The 15507-nt window shown below is 40.6% G+C and overlaps 1 protein-coding gene across 2 annotated transcripts; it reads left to right on the forward strand.

The window, feature by feature from the left end:
• Positions 1-6125: 6125 nt before the first annotated feature.
• On the forward strand, positions 6126-14921 carry sgpl1 (sphingosine-1-phosphate lyase 1). 2 transcript variants are annotated; one of them, XM_026190785.2, is made up of 14 exons: positions 6126-6271; positions 8762-8927; positions 9351-9418; positions 9718-9865; positions 10015-10094; positions 10325-10453; positions 10813-10901; positions 11000-11108; positions 11193-11291; positions 11380-11526; positions 13083-13321; positions 13419-13565; positions 13648-13768; positions 14622-14921. In XM_026190785.2, the coding sequence occupies exons 1-14, from the start codon at positions 6260-6262 to the stop codon at positions 14763-14765; spliced, it is 1698 nt and encodes a 565-aa protein (XP_026046570.2). In that variant the 5' UTR covers positions 6126-6259; the 3' UTR covers positions 14766-14921. The 2 variants fall into 2 exon arrangements, with proteins under 2 accessions (XP_026046570.2, XP_080143693.1); XM_080287567.1 differs by lacking the exon at positions 6126-6271 and adding an exon at positions 8166-8313.
• Positions 14922-15507: the final 586 nt, after the last annotated feature.

A 15507-nucleotide genomic window follows, 5' to 3' on the forward strand; every position in this document is an offset into this window, starting at 1 on the left:
TGCACCCAAATGTCTTTATGTGAGATGGAGCGGTATAGAGAGTCAAAAGTGCCACATACTCGTCAGGTCATTGTCAGCACACAGGGACTTGAAACAAAAGGTAACGGGGATGGCGCTGGATTCTTCTCCTGGGAAGATTCTGCAGCTCATCTCATTAACAGCGGTGAGAGAGCTTCTGTGGCTAAAGTCAGCATTGGTCCCATAACCACATTCTGAAGGTGATGCTGAGTCCCGTTCGGCAGATAAAACGCTTGCCGGGCTGCTCAGATCTGATGCCAGATAGTCCTGAGTGTGTGCGTGCTGGTCTGCCATCCGGAGAGTCTCGGTCAGAGCCCAGATGTAGTTGCGGGCAAATCGCAGAGTCTCGATCTTTGTTAGTTTCGCGTCTTCTGGCAAAGCCGGCAGGATGCTCCTCAGCGCGTCCAGGGCGGAGTTCAGATTATGCATGCGGTGGCGCTCTCTATCGTTCGCCTTCATCCTTCGCCTGCCCCGCTGCCCGGACTGCTCACATCTGTGTTTGGGGTTTTTCACTGAGGACACGTCTCGGGTAACAGTCGCTGGTTTTCGCGGGAGCTGTCCTCGTGAGTCTCCTGAAGTGTCACCGGCTTCGTTCACTCGGTTGCGCAGTGTTGGAGAAAACCCGCGCAGGGCGTCGGGGACGCAGATTACTTTAGGATACATCCTGTGGCGACGAAGAAGATGAAAATAATCAAAAGTGATGCCAATGAGACAGCTTGGCTATAAAGAGAAAAAGAAACTCCAAATGATGCCCTGAGATGTGCCACAAACCCTGGAAATCACGTTTCCCATTTTTTCTACGAGACTGAAACGTGTATCTACACCCCGAGTTCGTTAAATGTTTTAACTGATTAAAAATAACAACGCAACTGCACCAGTAACTAGAAATGAAATATCTGAAAAACATTAAAGGACATATTTTAAAAATAAATAAATAAACTTCTGAGTGTAGTCGCACTTACGTTTGCAGGCCTGCTCCTGACAGGCGAAGCTGGGATAAAGACGTAGTCCGCTCTTGTAGCTGGAGGCAGCAGACAGTGTATATGTGCAGGTGACAGTGAGGGATGGATGCGCATCTCTTGTCACTTTATATGGCCTTTATCTTATCTGTTTTTTGCACCGTGGACGCCTGAATCAACAGCGCTCGTCGAGTGGCCAATCAGCTTCCAGGCAGCGAGTCCTTCACCCTCTCCCTCATCCTTCAGTGTGCTTGCATTTCTTTGTGTATTCATTGTAATAGTTAATTAAATACATGTGGATGGCAAAGTGCCACGGATGTATGTCAGGCTAATAATACTCCTATTTTATGGACTAGGGTCATGTTTTTTTTCTTGGAGAAGGTAAACATTACGAGCCGATTTCCATAAGTTTGTCTGGGGGCAACAAACATGCAGCGTTCAGGATTGTGGTGGTCCTAAACTACCACTCTGGGAATCTTAATATATCTGTTTATTGCTTGTATTTATCATTATGCCAGCTATTCACTAATTTCCCTGTTTTGCTGGTCAAATGCTGGAGGTCCTGGTAGGAAAAGAAAACCAAACCATTTTGTGAGCTTTGCTTTGACCTCGGTTTAGTGAGGTCATGCGCTTGTTTCTGTCTAGTGAGATGCTGGTCTAGCAAAAAAAAAAAAAAAAAAAGCTTGACACGAGACACAATATGGATCTTGTATATATGATGTGATACTCGATTACAGATTACCTTTAATTACCATTAAAGCTTTCAAGGCTAGCTGTCTTCATCTTTATTGTTATAGTAAATCATAATGTGTTTATGAAAAGACTTTCGCAATGGTTGAAAAGTAAGCAACGTTTAGTTTTATGCGCAAAAGGTGGAACCGTATTCAATATTTGTATTGTGTTTAATTAAATATCACTGTACACAAAGTTTTATTTTGGAAATATTATCCGATCTCTATCCATAAGAGGTACTTGTAATGCCACATTTTACGCACTCAAAACATCGGCACATGCCCTGCAGAGCACATTATTGCCAGACTGGCTTCTAAAATCAGCTCCATGTGCACCACAGTACGCTAAAAACCGAGATGAAGAAGAAAATGCAAAAGTTCTCTGCAGTTATTATTTTATTATTGTTTATTGTTAAAGATTGAGAGACTCTTTGCGATTCTGCGCACATCACACTACCTGGTAAGGCGGACGTTAAAAGAACTTTAAGCTCCTACAAGTTGGTCCTTACTTATTGCTTCGATGAGTCTTTTTTAAAGATTATTTTACCTCTTTGTTAGCTCAGAAAACCTTACCTATATTAAACAAGTGTTGTTTTTAAATGGCATATATTTGGATAAACATTTGCTTCTTGCGTTAGAGCGCAAAGCTCCGGTATTTGGATAAGACAATTACGCATGGAGCAAACTAAAAAAGGAGAGGTGGGAAGGTGAAATCCGCTGTGTAAATCGATGATACAAAGGGTCTTTTTGTGTTTCGCAACAATAAAAGCTCGTTTTCTTCTATAATGTGAGCCTGTGTCTGTGCGCTATGACATCTCCAAAAACTTGTCCAAGATCGCCACAATTCAGTGACGCGTTGCTATTTTCTAATAAAACTTTATTTTAACACATTAAAGATTAGAAAAAAGAGTCAACAGTGTGCAGATACGTTCTAGCCTGGGTAAGGGAGGAAAGGGAAGCGTGGCGGGGCTCAAGCATGATTTACAATTGCCAACAAAGGATCACAAAAAGCTCTCCTTAACTTTCTGTCTAAATATGTGTTTTGGGAACAATCTGATAACCATATGCTTTCAATAAACTGGACAAATATACTAGGGCGATAGGAGATGGTGCCTTGCTGTTATAAAAGGCCCGAAAAGTCTAAAGTAAACTGAATATTACCACTTTACAAATATTCATTGATGCCAAATCCATATTAGGATATCGTGGACAGGTGTGGGTTGAAGTTGTCAGTCTCTCTCCTTGATTTTTTATCAGTGTGCTGTAGTGTCCTGCTTGTTATGCAAAGTATAGGCAAACATAAGCGGCCAGTTGCTGTGGTAATGGTAGATATCGGAGCAGACTTGGTACGAAAAGTGATTTAACAATATTTAACAATAAACTAAGCAAGCTACCGAGCAGGTGATACCTGCCTGATGCTCCTGATTAATACTTCCTCTGCTACTTCACTTTACAGTCTCCTTTGCTTATTTATTAAACGAAATCTATTTATTATTATTTTAGCAAACAGAGGTACCAGGTGGGGCTTTATTTTCGTCTTCGGCTTTTTGTCTGAAGGACGTTTTGAGGGGGACAATCAAAGTCCAACAACTCGCTGACCAGATTGTTGTCATCCCAAACTAGCAGCGAAGCCATTCAATGTGCCCCCCTCCTCTTGTTCTTTCTAGCAAAGAGCTGCCGGGAGAGAAAAAAAGGAAAAGGAAACTTCTTCAAGAAAGGAAAAACATCTTAAAAACATTTAATTGCAACCCGGATGCCATATGTACACCTCTTGTGAGACCCCTCAACAATATGACTGCCTTTTAGAAAGTATGGAGTGCGCCTTTGGAGACGTGTGCGCTTTTGGAGAAGTGCGCGCGTCGTGACCAGCATGACCCCGAACACACTTTACACAAGAAGTAATTCACTTTTAATGTGCTTTGGAGTTTCCTTTCACAGGCAAGGCATTGTACCTCTCACCCCAGCTTTTGAAGACAGTGTACACCAATTATAGCGGAATAGGTGTCCTTTGGAGACAGTTTGTCTTTTTGTAAAGATTGGAGATTTTAAACACAAATAGGACGGTGGCTGCAAGTCGCCCCCTTTCACCCTCTAAACTACTACATAATGTTTTTTTCTTTGTTTCTGATAGCTTATTTGCGAAACCTCGTGTTCATTAGCGGCTCTTTGTAGATAAAAAAAGAGCAAATGTTGAATTTTCAGCGAAGGGATGGTAGCTTCAAGGGACATGTGACATTAAGGTTTTAATCAGTTATAAATGTTTGATTTAGACAGTAAAGATAACCTATTTATAAAAAGTTATTTCTGTTGGCGTTTTTAATTTATGAAGACTATTTTAGTCTTCTACAGAACACGTAAAGAAATATGGTGGATTTGCGCTTACCTGTCTGTCTGCTGGCAGGAACGTACCTGAATAAATCAAAAATATGATTTTATTTGCAGCGTTGTATATTAAGTAAGACAATAAAGAAATTATTTAATAAACTTGTAATTCAACAAACATATGTACTAATCGCCCAATTTCGTTCGCAACTCTAGTGAATCACAATGAACAGTTAACAAAAAAAGAAAGAAAAAAAAGTCAGTTCAGCTGAGTTGTTTGATGAAAGTGCACAATCTAAAGGGTGAAAGCTTCCATATCAAAATCCCAAACAATTGTAATTAGCCTAAAAGCACAATTCTGGAGAAGTTTTCAAACCTGTCATATTTCAGGTTTAATTTGGGTTATTCGTATACATCATAGTATATATGATATATACACATAGTAAGATGCATGTAAAAATTGACCCTGGCCAAGACTTTGTTCATAACAAGTGCCTATATTCAATTTTGAACAATAGATCTATTTAGAATATAAAAATTCCCATCGAACAGCAATAAATATATGATTGTTCCTTAATGAGTGTTTCAGAAAGCAGGGGGAATCTATTTTACTGGTATTACAGCACTCATTTTTAGAGGAAAAACATCTATTACCAGTAATATCATATCTTCTTTTACTTAAGAAATGAAAAAAGAACAGTCATAATAACTCAAATATGTTTTATTGAAAGTGAAAATGGCGAAAACATCATTCTGGAACAATTGGGAATTATCATATAAACATTTATAACCATTACATCCATTAAACACTCTGCTCAGTTCTGTATCATTAAAAAAATATCATCACTATCGTCTATAATGATTAATATAAACATTTTTTTAATAGTGTAACACTTAGAACACAAAACATAAAAGTTTCAGGTTTACCTCAGAACAGCCTCATTGCACAAGATTTGATAACACCTGTACCACAGGCTAAAATTTTAAAATGTTTGAATTTTGTATCTTTTGGGTCACTTTAGGGGAAAAAATAAATACATTTCAGGCTAAAAGAATTATATTTAGGATGTTTTTACTGGTTTTATATGACAAACAGATGAAGAGCTCAACTCTAAATGTGATAAAAGTGACGCACAGACTATCCAGGGCAATTTAACTACATGGACTTCAGTTACCACTACAACAACAAAAGAGCAAAACACATAATGTGTCTGGGTTATTGTGTTGGTTTAGCCTTATTCCACAAGTCAACCTAGTTTAATAACTTTTTATTCATGTTCTTTTAAGACGATCAATTTAATTTTATCAATAAAACGGCAGCTGTACAACTACTTTTTTAATTGTCTCCAAAAGAAGATATCCCACTCAAAAATAGTGTATTTAGATGTGCAGTTACAGTACCCGGCAGCTCTGCGGCGCTGTTTTCCCTTCTAGACAGAATTTCGTCTTGTTACACAAAATGCTAAATGAGGCGTTCACTGATGTTAAAATATGTATACTTTAAGTAGAATAAAAGTAAACGATTATGATCCAGTTGTAAACAAGAACGTGTCTATCAAGGAATGAGAGCCATTATCTGTCTTTATAATTATCTGAGAATCAGAGAATGTGACCCTTAGTAATATATGTTTTTAGACACCTTTTTTTTTAGGTTGCCAAAAAATTGATTGTTCTCCGCTGAACAAAACTGAAATGCCGAAATGATCTGAGCAATGCACAGTCATACATCTGAATAAATGTGGATAAATTAAGATTTATTACGAAAAGGTACTTTGTTGTCTGCTTGTCAAACATTTCTGGGGTAAAGGTCACTGACTCGAGGCGTAAATATTTCAATAAATACGATGGTTTCCATGACATTACTGGACTCACATGACGGCAAATTGTCTTTTACGTGGCGTCTCTGAACGCAGCATTTCACATCCAGTTGTGGGTGTGAAAACGTGCGACGTTCCTGCGACTCGGAGAGAAGATCTACAAAGCACGCGGTGCCTGGTAGATTGGTAGATTTCACAGCGGCACAGCATCATCAGATCTACACATGCGCAGACCGCGTGCAGTTATACGCGAGTGTATTTGTGACTTCCTCAATCAGGGTTAGCTTGCTGCTGTGTTTGGTAGTAGCATGTAGATGAGAGCAGAGGACTCATAGCAAAGGCTGCTGGAGGTGACTTCCCCGAGAAGCAGGCTAAATAAAGGGAACTTTCGGTGACAGTTTGCCTCGAGAACATGGACTACTGGGTAGGTGTCTCTGTACTTTCTCTCCGTCTCACGTTACAGGCAGTGTAGCAGACGGGACAATGACAGTGCGGCTTCAGGACGCCCGAAGAAGCAGACTTGTTTATCAGTACTGAAGTGAGCTAATGGCCCGAGTTGTTTTCCTGTGAGGGATGCTCCGAGTCCACAAACACTGGCAGGCACTCTTGTTATGAGAGCTTCGTGTTACAGACATATGGTTGTTTTTCAGGAAACATTTAATCTTCATCGATACTTTTTGGCCCTGTTATAAAAAGATGGTATACAAGATGTAACTACAGGTTCATGGTGCACTTTTATTGGTTTAAAGTCTAATAAAATAAGATCCTTCCTCTTTGTGTGCGTGTTTTGCGGCTCATTCACTATTGTTTATTGTGGCTGCCTCTGTCTAAAAGTAGAAATCCTGTTCAACATAAACCTGCAGGAAGTTTAAACAAAGCACTACTCTTAGTAGTCCCACGGGAGAGTTGTTTAAGGTTGTGCAAGCAGTGCTTTTTTTTTCTTTCTTTCTAATTGAAGTAATCAGAGGCAGACAAAAGACATGGCAGCTGGTCTGAAACAGATCTGCTGTCCGGGCAGAAATCACTCTGAGCTCCTTCAGGTCATCACAGGAGAGAGAAGAATTATCTCAAGGGGGGAAAAAAACTAAACAAAAAACATACTTTTGATGTTGACCTAAATATCGTTTGATACTGTGGCAATCTGGAGGCTTTGTAGAGGTTTAAATAAAAAATTTCCAGACGCCACATCTGTAATTATTCTCCCCCCTCAGTGATCTCCTCATCTCTCTGAGCTTTGGTGATGTTTTAGCAAGCTGACTGTTTTTTCCTTCATGTATCCAGGAGCAACCACCTCACGCCCAGTATATTTCCACGAGAACATGACCTCCCATTTGAAACAACAAAAGGTCTCATTAGAAGAATAGTTAAATGTTGTATAGGGTGGGTTTGAGCAAAAGAATGGGTGTCCACTGTTCAACAAGGAGTAGCACGAAACTAGTACAAGAGGCTTTGTGTGAACCTGGTGTAGGTTTTCCTGAGGGGAAGCTGTGTGTGTGGGATCTGAGGCTGAAGTAGAGTCAAAAAAGGGAGTGATCTAATCTTTATTTATTTATTCATGTATTTATTTATTTGTTTAGTTGACAGATGTGTGACAGCAATCAAATGTGGGCGGTGTGCTAAATTACATGCCTGTCATGACTCAAGTCAAGCTTCCCATTCAACATATGTTAGTTGCTTATTTTCTGTTGCTTCAGTCAGCTCTTTGCAGCTGATCTTGCTAAACCTGTATGAGAACAGGCTGTCCAAAACAGGCAGGTATGGCAGCTGCTGTCTGGTCAGGGGGTAGGACTCCCATGGCTCACTAACAACCCTTTACCTAGGATTTAATGGGGGGGGGGGGCAACATCTTAGGTTGTTCTTTCACACAGTAAACGGCCTTTCCGTCGCACTAAGAGGACTCGCCTCATTGTGTTATTTTTGCTGTGGCAGAACAGATTGTGATTAGTTAAGATACTGCTGTTGAACCTTAAGCTTTCTTATTGCAGCTGAGGTGGCAAGTCCTCACGATCAAACTGCCTGCTGTTATGTTGTAAAAAGACTTTGTGAGGGAGATAATGCAAAGACAAATTTGCTGCGCTTATGCAATCCCATTGACGGGCACTTCACTGTGATTAAGGCTCACTTAGATCTCCTCGGGCTAAATCATTACATGCGCATTTGAACTGACAGGAAAGTATTCACCTGTGATCGTGCTTTGAAAGAGACGTAAATTATACCTCGTCGTAAATTTGTAGCTCAGTCTTTCCTGTCTCGTCTAATCCTGACTGATTACCTTAATGGGCTCGATGTGTTATGTGACTAGTGGGAGGAGTCTGCTTGTAGATCTACAGTTCGCTGGACGTGTTCTCTCACTTTCACCTGGTGTACCGAGTGTTGGCTGTCTCTTCACCTGACAGTCAGGAAAAGTGCCGAGTGCGTTTAAAGTGTGTGGGGGTGGGATCTGTAGGTCTGGCAATGTCTTCAAAAGTAAGTACTCGCACTTGAAAGATTAGTTACTTTCCCTTAAAGTAATTGGATGTGTTGTCAGTCACTGTCTTTGATGGTTTATGGCCTGACCTGCAGTGTTTTACTGGATGCCTGTACATCTGCTCCTATTGCACAGTCACAAGTCATGTGTCTTGTTTAAAAAAAAAAAAAAAAATTCAGATTAAGTGAGATGAAATTTAACTGTTACCTCATTTTGCAGGAAAGCAGTCATTATGCTGTCAAACAGTGACTAACGTTCTCAATACATGGCACTCAGTGGTAGCTTCCCCATATCACCATAGTCGTGTAAGAGATCTGTATCACAGGAAACATGAGTGCTGTTGACTGAATAGTTTGAGCCTTCTGTAAATCCAGATTGTTGTTAGAGAAAAGCTGATGGTTGCTCTGCACTTCTCTTGTAATGCATATTGTGTGTCTCTATGTCCAGAGTGCCTTGGAGGTGTATAAGGAGATGGTGCTGCTGTATTTGGAGGAGGGCCGGCAGCAGGTGAACTCGCGCTGTGCCCATCTGGAGCCGTGGCAGATCATCGGAGTGACAGTGATCACCACAGTGGGAGCACTATGGGTCAAAGGCTTCCTCTTCCAGCAAGAAAGTAATCTTTCACACAATAAGAATGGGTCCAAAGTAGGCCTGCTAGAGTCTTTGAGACTTGAGATAGCGCATGTAATCAGCTAACCATCTGCTAATGTAGTGCACACTATCTGGAATTGCGGCACAACCGAGCAAAGCCATCATTTGTCTCGACTTTCTAGATCTTCCAATGAATCGGTGCTTAAATTCCTCAGCGAGTAGGTCAGAGCCAGCCATCTGTAGCTCTCTGAGAGGGAAAGGTCAGAGTGTGGCTTCTTGGTAAAAATCTAGCTCTTTAGTGTGTTTGCGAGCAGAGTGAAAGGGGCTCGTGACTACGCCTTCCCTTAACGTATGATTATGGGTCACAGTCAGCTGCTTAATATTTGTGGATGCATGCATGCTAACATTTCACCACAGCTGCTGCCTTGTGTTTTCTGGTTAATAGGTCTGACATCACGAATCAAGAAGCAGTGCTTTAGACTCATCAGAAAAATACCCTTCGTTGGCGGGGCAGTAAGTATCAGTGGTAAATCTCTTCCCTTTTTTATTTTCCCCCCTTCTGGTGTGTGCTGACGAGTGTCTGGGGTTATTATGAGTCATTCTTGGATGACTGCATATCAAAGTCATGGAGGGGGATGGGTGGGAATGACAGACCTTTGGCACGATTAAGATGATGCTCTGGTGATAACATGTGGTTACTTCTGTTCAGTCAGCAATACTGTTACTTCTCCTATATCCATTTTAGGTTATGGGTTACGTTACTCTACTGCTGTTTGTGCCTGTAAAGTAACTCTGTCCTCTCTTTGTATCAGATCCAGAGCCAGCTGAACAAGGCTTTGGATGACATGTCTGCTAGTCTATTTACCCTCAAGGAGGGGATGAGCTACACCACAGAGCTTCCCTCCAAAGGTCTCTCTCAGGCCAAAGTAATGGAGAAAATCAAGGAGTACGACACCCTGAGTAAGTCCTCATTCAGCCCTGAGATTCCTGCTTCTTTATCAGTATTTCTAATCTTCATTGCTGATAAGAAAACTTGTCTACTTATCTTTCAAAAGGATAATATCTTTGAGAAAGCCAGTGGTTTCTCAAGACTCAATCTTTTGTTGCAGATGAGGTGAAGTGGGATAAGGGATTGGTTTCTGGGGCAGTGTACTGGGGTGATGAGTCACTGACCAACCTCCTAGTGAAGGTATGCATCTCTGTATACATTTGCAGATTTTGGCATTCCAAGCATTAATGGCCAGGGTCAAGCTTGAATACATTTTGGAGTTTTTACAGTAACAAAGTAATTTTTTTGATTTCATTTCCTGGTCGGTCCTTTCGATGACATTGGTTTCACCCTGGTTTGAGGTTTGCAGTTTATGCAACACTTTACTACTTTTGTCATTCATTTGTTTGTTTGTTTGGGGTTATTTTTAGGTATATGGGGATTTTGCATGGAGCAATCCACTCCACCCAGACATTTTTCCTGGCGTACGGAAGATGGAAGCAGAGGTTGTCAGAATGGCTTGCACACTCTTCCATGGTGGGCCTAACTCCTGTGGCACAGTAAGTCACCATACAGTAGACACTTGCAAGAAAAGGATTTTCTTTATCGGCAGGATTTCCGTCACAGTTATACAATAATAATAATAGACAGGGACAATTTAAAACCCACTTCTAGTCTAGTCTCCTTAATAGAAATACAAAGAAATAAAATTGCAGTTTGTGTTGTAACTCAAAGTCATGAAAAGTTATAATGAGACTTTGCTGAATATCTGACCACTTTTATGATCAGTGAAGAAATTCTGGTGATCCCAAAGATTTCTTTTTTGCAACTCTGTTATCAGACCGATGCACAAACCTTTATCCCTACATTTAGAAAAGGTGGACTGAATTTGTCTTATCCTTGCCGCTCCTTTGTGCAGGTCACTTCAGGAGGAACCGAGAGCATACTGATGGCCTGCAAAGCATACAGAGACATCGCACACGAGCGAGGCGTCAAACACCCTGAAATGTAAGCCGAGCTTTACAGGACACAGGGTCCGTGTCAAGGCTTGTTCCTGCCAGAGAAAGTCATGAAATCATTTTCGTGTCCTGCTTTTGTTTCCGCAGCCTTGCACCTGTGAGCGTCCACGCAGCTTTTGACAAAGCGGCACATTATTTTGGGATGAAGCTGGTTCACATTCCTCTCGACAAGAAAACTATGAAAGTGGATGTGAAGGTGAGCGAGAACACGCGTAGACAGCATGTGCTGACTTCTGTTTCCAGGCATTATTTATTCCAGTGTTGTTTGTTCTCTTTCAAGGCCATGAGGAGAGCCATCAGCAAGAACACAGCCATGCTTGTCTGCTCAGCTCCCCAGTTTCCTCATGGAATCATAGATCCCATTGAGGAAGTAGCCAAGGTTAGAAGTGCACCATTTTTTTTTTATATGTACTGTTGACAAAAACTGGGAAGTCAAATCCCTCACACTTTCTCTCGATGTGTTGCAGCTGGCTGTACGCTACAACATCCCGATGCATGTGGATGCCTGTCTGGGTGGTTTTCTTATTGTGTTCATGGCCAAGGCTGGTTACCCACTCGCCCCATTTGACTTCAGGGTAAAAGGTGTTACCAGCATCTCTGCAGACACACACAAGGTAAGGAGTGGCTGAACAGCCTTCAGATCAAATCTTTCTAGAACAATATACATGTGTGTGTATATTAGAGATGGACCGATCCGATATTACGTATCGGTATCGGTCCGATACTGACCTAAATTACTGGATCGGATATCGGAGAAAAATAAAAAATGTAATCCGATCCATTAAATATCACGAAAGCACCTCACAAAACTTGCAACACGCCGTAACTCACCTCAGAACGTTAGCACGTCGAGCAGTATGCATCACGTGATAGAGCGGCTGTGGCATGCGGGACCTGTCGGTGGTCTGGATAGCATGTGGAGCTTCGCTAGCAACCTGGCATTTCATCTCCGACAAAGTTATCCCCGAGAGAAGTAAAGCAAGTGTGTAAGTCCATCTCTGAATGTTTGTAAAGCATTCCTGCGTTAAGCTTACCAAACGATATATGGAGTGACTGCCTCTCGCTCTCCGGCTGCTACTTCAATCATGAAACTGCTTAACGATCAGCTGATCGGCTTTTCTGTCGCGAGTCCGTGTCTCTAGTTTGCTTTTGGCCCACTTTGCACCAGAAAGAGGAAACCAGCGGCTGAACAACAGCAGCACGTTTAAGCTTGATCAGCTGTTGTTAGAATGTATTTAATATTACTTTCTACACCAGGATCTTTTTCTACAGCTGACGCTGGTAACTGTGCAGGGGCGGATCTAGCAAAGTTTAGCCAGGGGGGCCGATAGGGCATTAACAGGGAAAAGGGGGCACAAAGACATACTTTTCTTTCTTATTCTCATTTAAAATGTCTAGCTTTTAATAAATAATTATCTGACACCCAAAGTTTTAATTTGATGTAAAATGAATAGAAGTCAATTACTGTATATAGTAACTATTAAGTCTAATATATATACCCTAGTAAGCTATAGTACTTTTTCCTTTGGGAAGGTACCATCTGTGCAGTCTGCAATTTTGTTGAAGAAAGATGTTGAATCTATTTAATATTTCTTGAAAAATAATTGATTTCTGTGTATTTTTTTCCACACTGCATCAAATTAAGGTTGATTACGTCGATTAAGCATCATGAGGTGGAGCGTGAGGGGTGGTTCCCTATTTTTTATTTATTTATTTTTGTTGTTGCTGGGAGTTGGAACCCTATTAGTTAGGTTGCTTAATATTTATGCTAAGTACTCTTTAAAATACCAGAATAGGGAGGATGGTGTAGGTTTAAGTTTATTAGATTGATCAGTATTGCTGAACTATGAAATATATTTTTTTTGCATACAGGTATAACAGAATAGCTTTAGTGTAGTTGTTGTTTTAAACTTGAGTATGAACTTATACAAAATGCAGCAAGATATTTTAAAAAAACAGTTTTGTTGATTAAAAAACATTATATCGGATTCATATCGGTATCGGCAGATATCCAAATTTATGATATCGGTATCGGACATAAAAAAGTGGTATCATGCCATCTCTAGTGTATATATACATACCACACATAGATTGTTCTATGTGTGGTATGTACAGGGATATGCTTGTTTTAATTCTGCACCTTGTGTGCATGTGTTACGTTTCTCTCCAGTATGGCTACGCCCCCAAAGGTTCCTCAGTGATCCTCTACAGCGATAAAAAGTACCGTCAGTACCAATACTTTGTAGCTGCTGACTGGCAAGGGGGGATCTATGCCTCACCCTCTATAGCGGGCTCCAGGCCAGGAGGAATCATCGCCGCCTGCTGGGCGACCATGATGTATATGGGAGAGAACGGCTACGTAGACGCCACCAAGAAGATCGTCAGCACAGCTCACAAGATCAAAACAGAGTAAGACACAGACTTGTTACACTGAACATAATAAATTACAGAGTCTGTAATTTATTATCTTCTTTAAAATTCTTCTGTCTTCTTCTCTGTTTGTCAGAATCCGCAAGATTAAAGGGGTGTTTGTGTTTGGGGATCCGGAGGTGTCGGTGGTGGCCATCGGCTCGGATGATTTTGATATTTTCCGTCTGTCTAACGCACTGACGTCAAAGGGCTGGAATCTGAACACATTGCAGTACCCGTCCAGGTAGATGTAAAACAAACGATAACGTCTCAGTAAATGTGATGGCATGATAAATATTTACACCTCACAATCGTTGCTTTCACAGCATCCACATTTGCTGCACAGTTTTGCACACTCAGCCAGGGGTCGCTGATCACTTTATTCGTGATGTCAAAGAGCAGGTCGCCATCATCATGAAGAACCCCAAAGAGAAAACTACAGGAATGGTGAGTTTGGTTTACTTATCTACATAGTCATCATTAACATGTGGGTTTTTTAAGAAGTTTAAATAACACAAAGACACCAATCTTTCTTTATCATTACATCACAGTTTTGCTTTGATGATCCATGACAGGATGTTGTAATCCTATTGTAATGACAGGGTCACAGTCTGAGCCTACTGCATATAGATAAATTCATACCTTATTCAGCTACTTCACCTGACTTTGGACTGTAGGAGGAAACCAAGGGAGATTACATATTACTGTAGATCCAAACTATACCTTTATCATTCAAATCAAGCTGACTTCACCTTTGTAGTGCTCGCTAGTGTAGCCACTGGAGAGGAATCATGCTGAGTGCTGTGTATTTAGCTTTCTTTTCGGTTTAACATTCTGTGGGTATTTTGGGAAGGGAAGTGGCATTTTGCATTGTTGCTGTATAAAACCTTCGATTTGAGTCGACACAAGCAGCTATTTTGTGCGCCAGCTTTTAAACTCCACCCACGTGGGACAAGCAGCACTGTGCCCGACAGGTTTGTCAGCAGCGTAGTTAACACTGAGAACAGATCTTGCTGCAGATTAAGGTGAATTCCATATAACTAGAAGTTAGTTTCTCAAGTTTCATTTGTTCTTCAGTCAGTTCACTCATCACATTGGAGAGGTACAAGAGGTTATATGAATCCAAATGCAACAAACGCAAACAAAAACAGTAACATCTGTGCTGCCATTTAACTGGAATTTTTTTATTAATGCAGCTGCCTTCTGCGTCTGAAAGTATATAGCTAAGAGAAAACCTGTTTTAGGAGACGGATGATGTGTCTGGATGTTTGTAAGCTCACTTATGTTCCTGCTCTTGCAGGGAGCGATCTACGGCATGGCCCAGGCCATCCCAGATAGATCCCTGGTCACGGAGATCTCCCGAGGTTTCTTGGACTGTCTCTACAGCACTGAGGTGACCAAGTCAAACATCAGCCACATGAATGGCAACGGCAAAGCCCACTGAAAAGGGATTGGTCCCTCCTGGCCCGACAACACTGCATGCAGGGAAACGCTCTCGCCTCCTCCCAGAGCTCTGATTTTTAAATCGTTCAACGGTTGCCTTATCTTGCATACCTGCACTATATATATATATATATATATATATATATATATATATATATATATATATATATATATATATATATATATATATATATATATATATATATATATATATATATATATATATATATATATATATATATATATATATATATATATATATATATATATATATATATATATATATATATATATATATATATAAAAAAACAAACATCTGCAGCAATCTTTGAAGCACAAGCCATTGTCATTCTAATCAGCCTAGAGGGAAATTCCTTGTAACACTGCGCCTAAATGGTACAGAGAAGACATGACTGGGTCCAAACGAGTTTTAACCTCTGATTTGATTTTAAATTATGTAGAGGAAATGTGTTTGTTTTTTCTGTTTTACATTTCATTTCGATTTTAGCTTTCATTTAATACACGTCTGTCATGATATCTACTGATTGCATAGTAAAACCTTTCAGTTTTTTTAAAATACCAGAACATTTCAATGCCGTCACCGCTTCACTTCACTGTCCACGACGACTTTGCAAAAACAAACTACTCGAAAGCTCAAAATGTGCTAGAATCGCTGTGCTGCCTGTAGCTTATAAACTGATGCACTGCTCTGAACTGGCTGTACATGCCTGTGTATTATCATC

This window comes from Astatotilapia calliptera, chromosome 13, assembly GCF_964374335.1.
Source record: "Astatotilapia calliptera chromosome 13, fAstCal68.1, whole genome shotgun sequence".
Classification (NCBI taxonomy): domain Eukaryota; kingdom Metazoa; phylum Chordata; class Actinopteri; order Cichliformes; family Cichlidae; genus Astatotilapia; species Astatotilapia calliptera.

Excerpts from the sequence above, each read along its gene's own strand:
- sgpl1 (XM_026190785.2), top strand. Across the intron at positions 9,419-9,717 it reads TACCCTTCGTTGGCGGGGCA|ATCCAGAGCCAGCTGAACAA; the intron begins GTAAGTATCAGT and ends TCTTTGTATCAG. Across the intron at positions 13,769-14,621 it reads AAGAGAAAACTACAGGAATG|GGAGCGATCTACGGCATGGC; the intron begins GTGAGTTTGGTT and ends CTGCTCTTGCAG.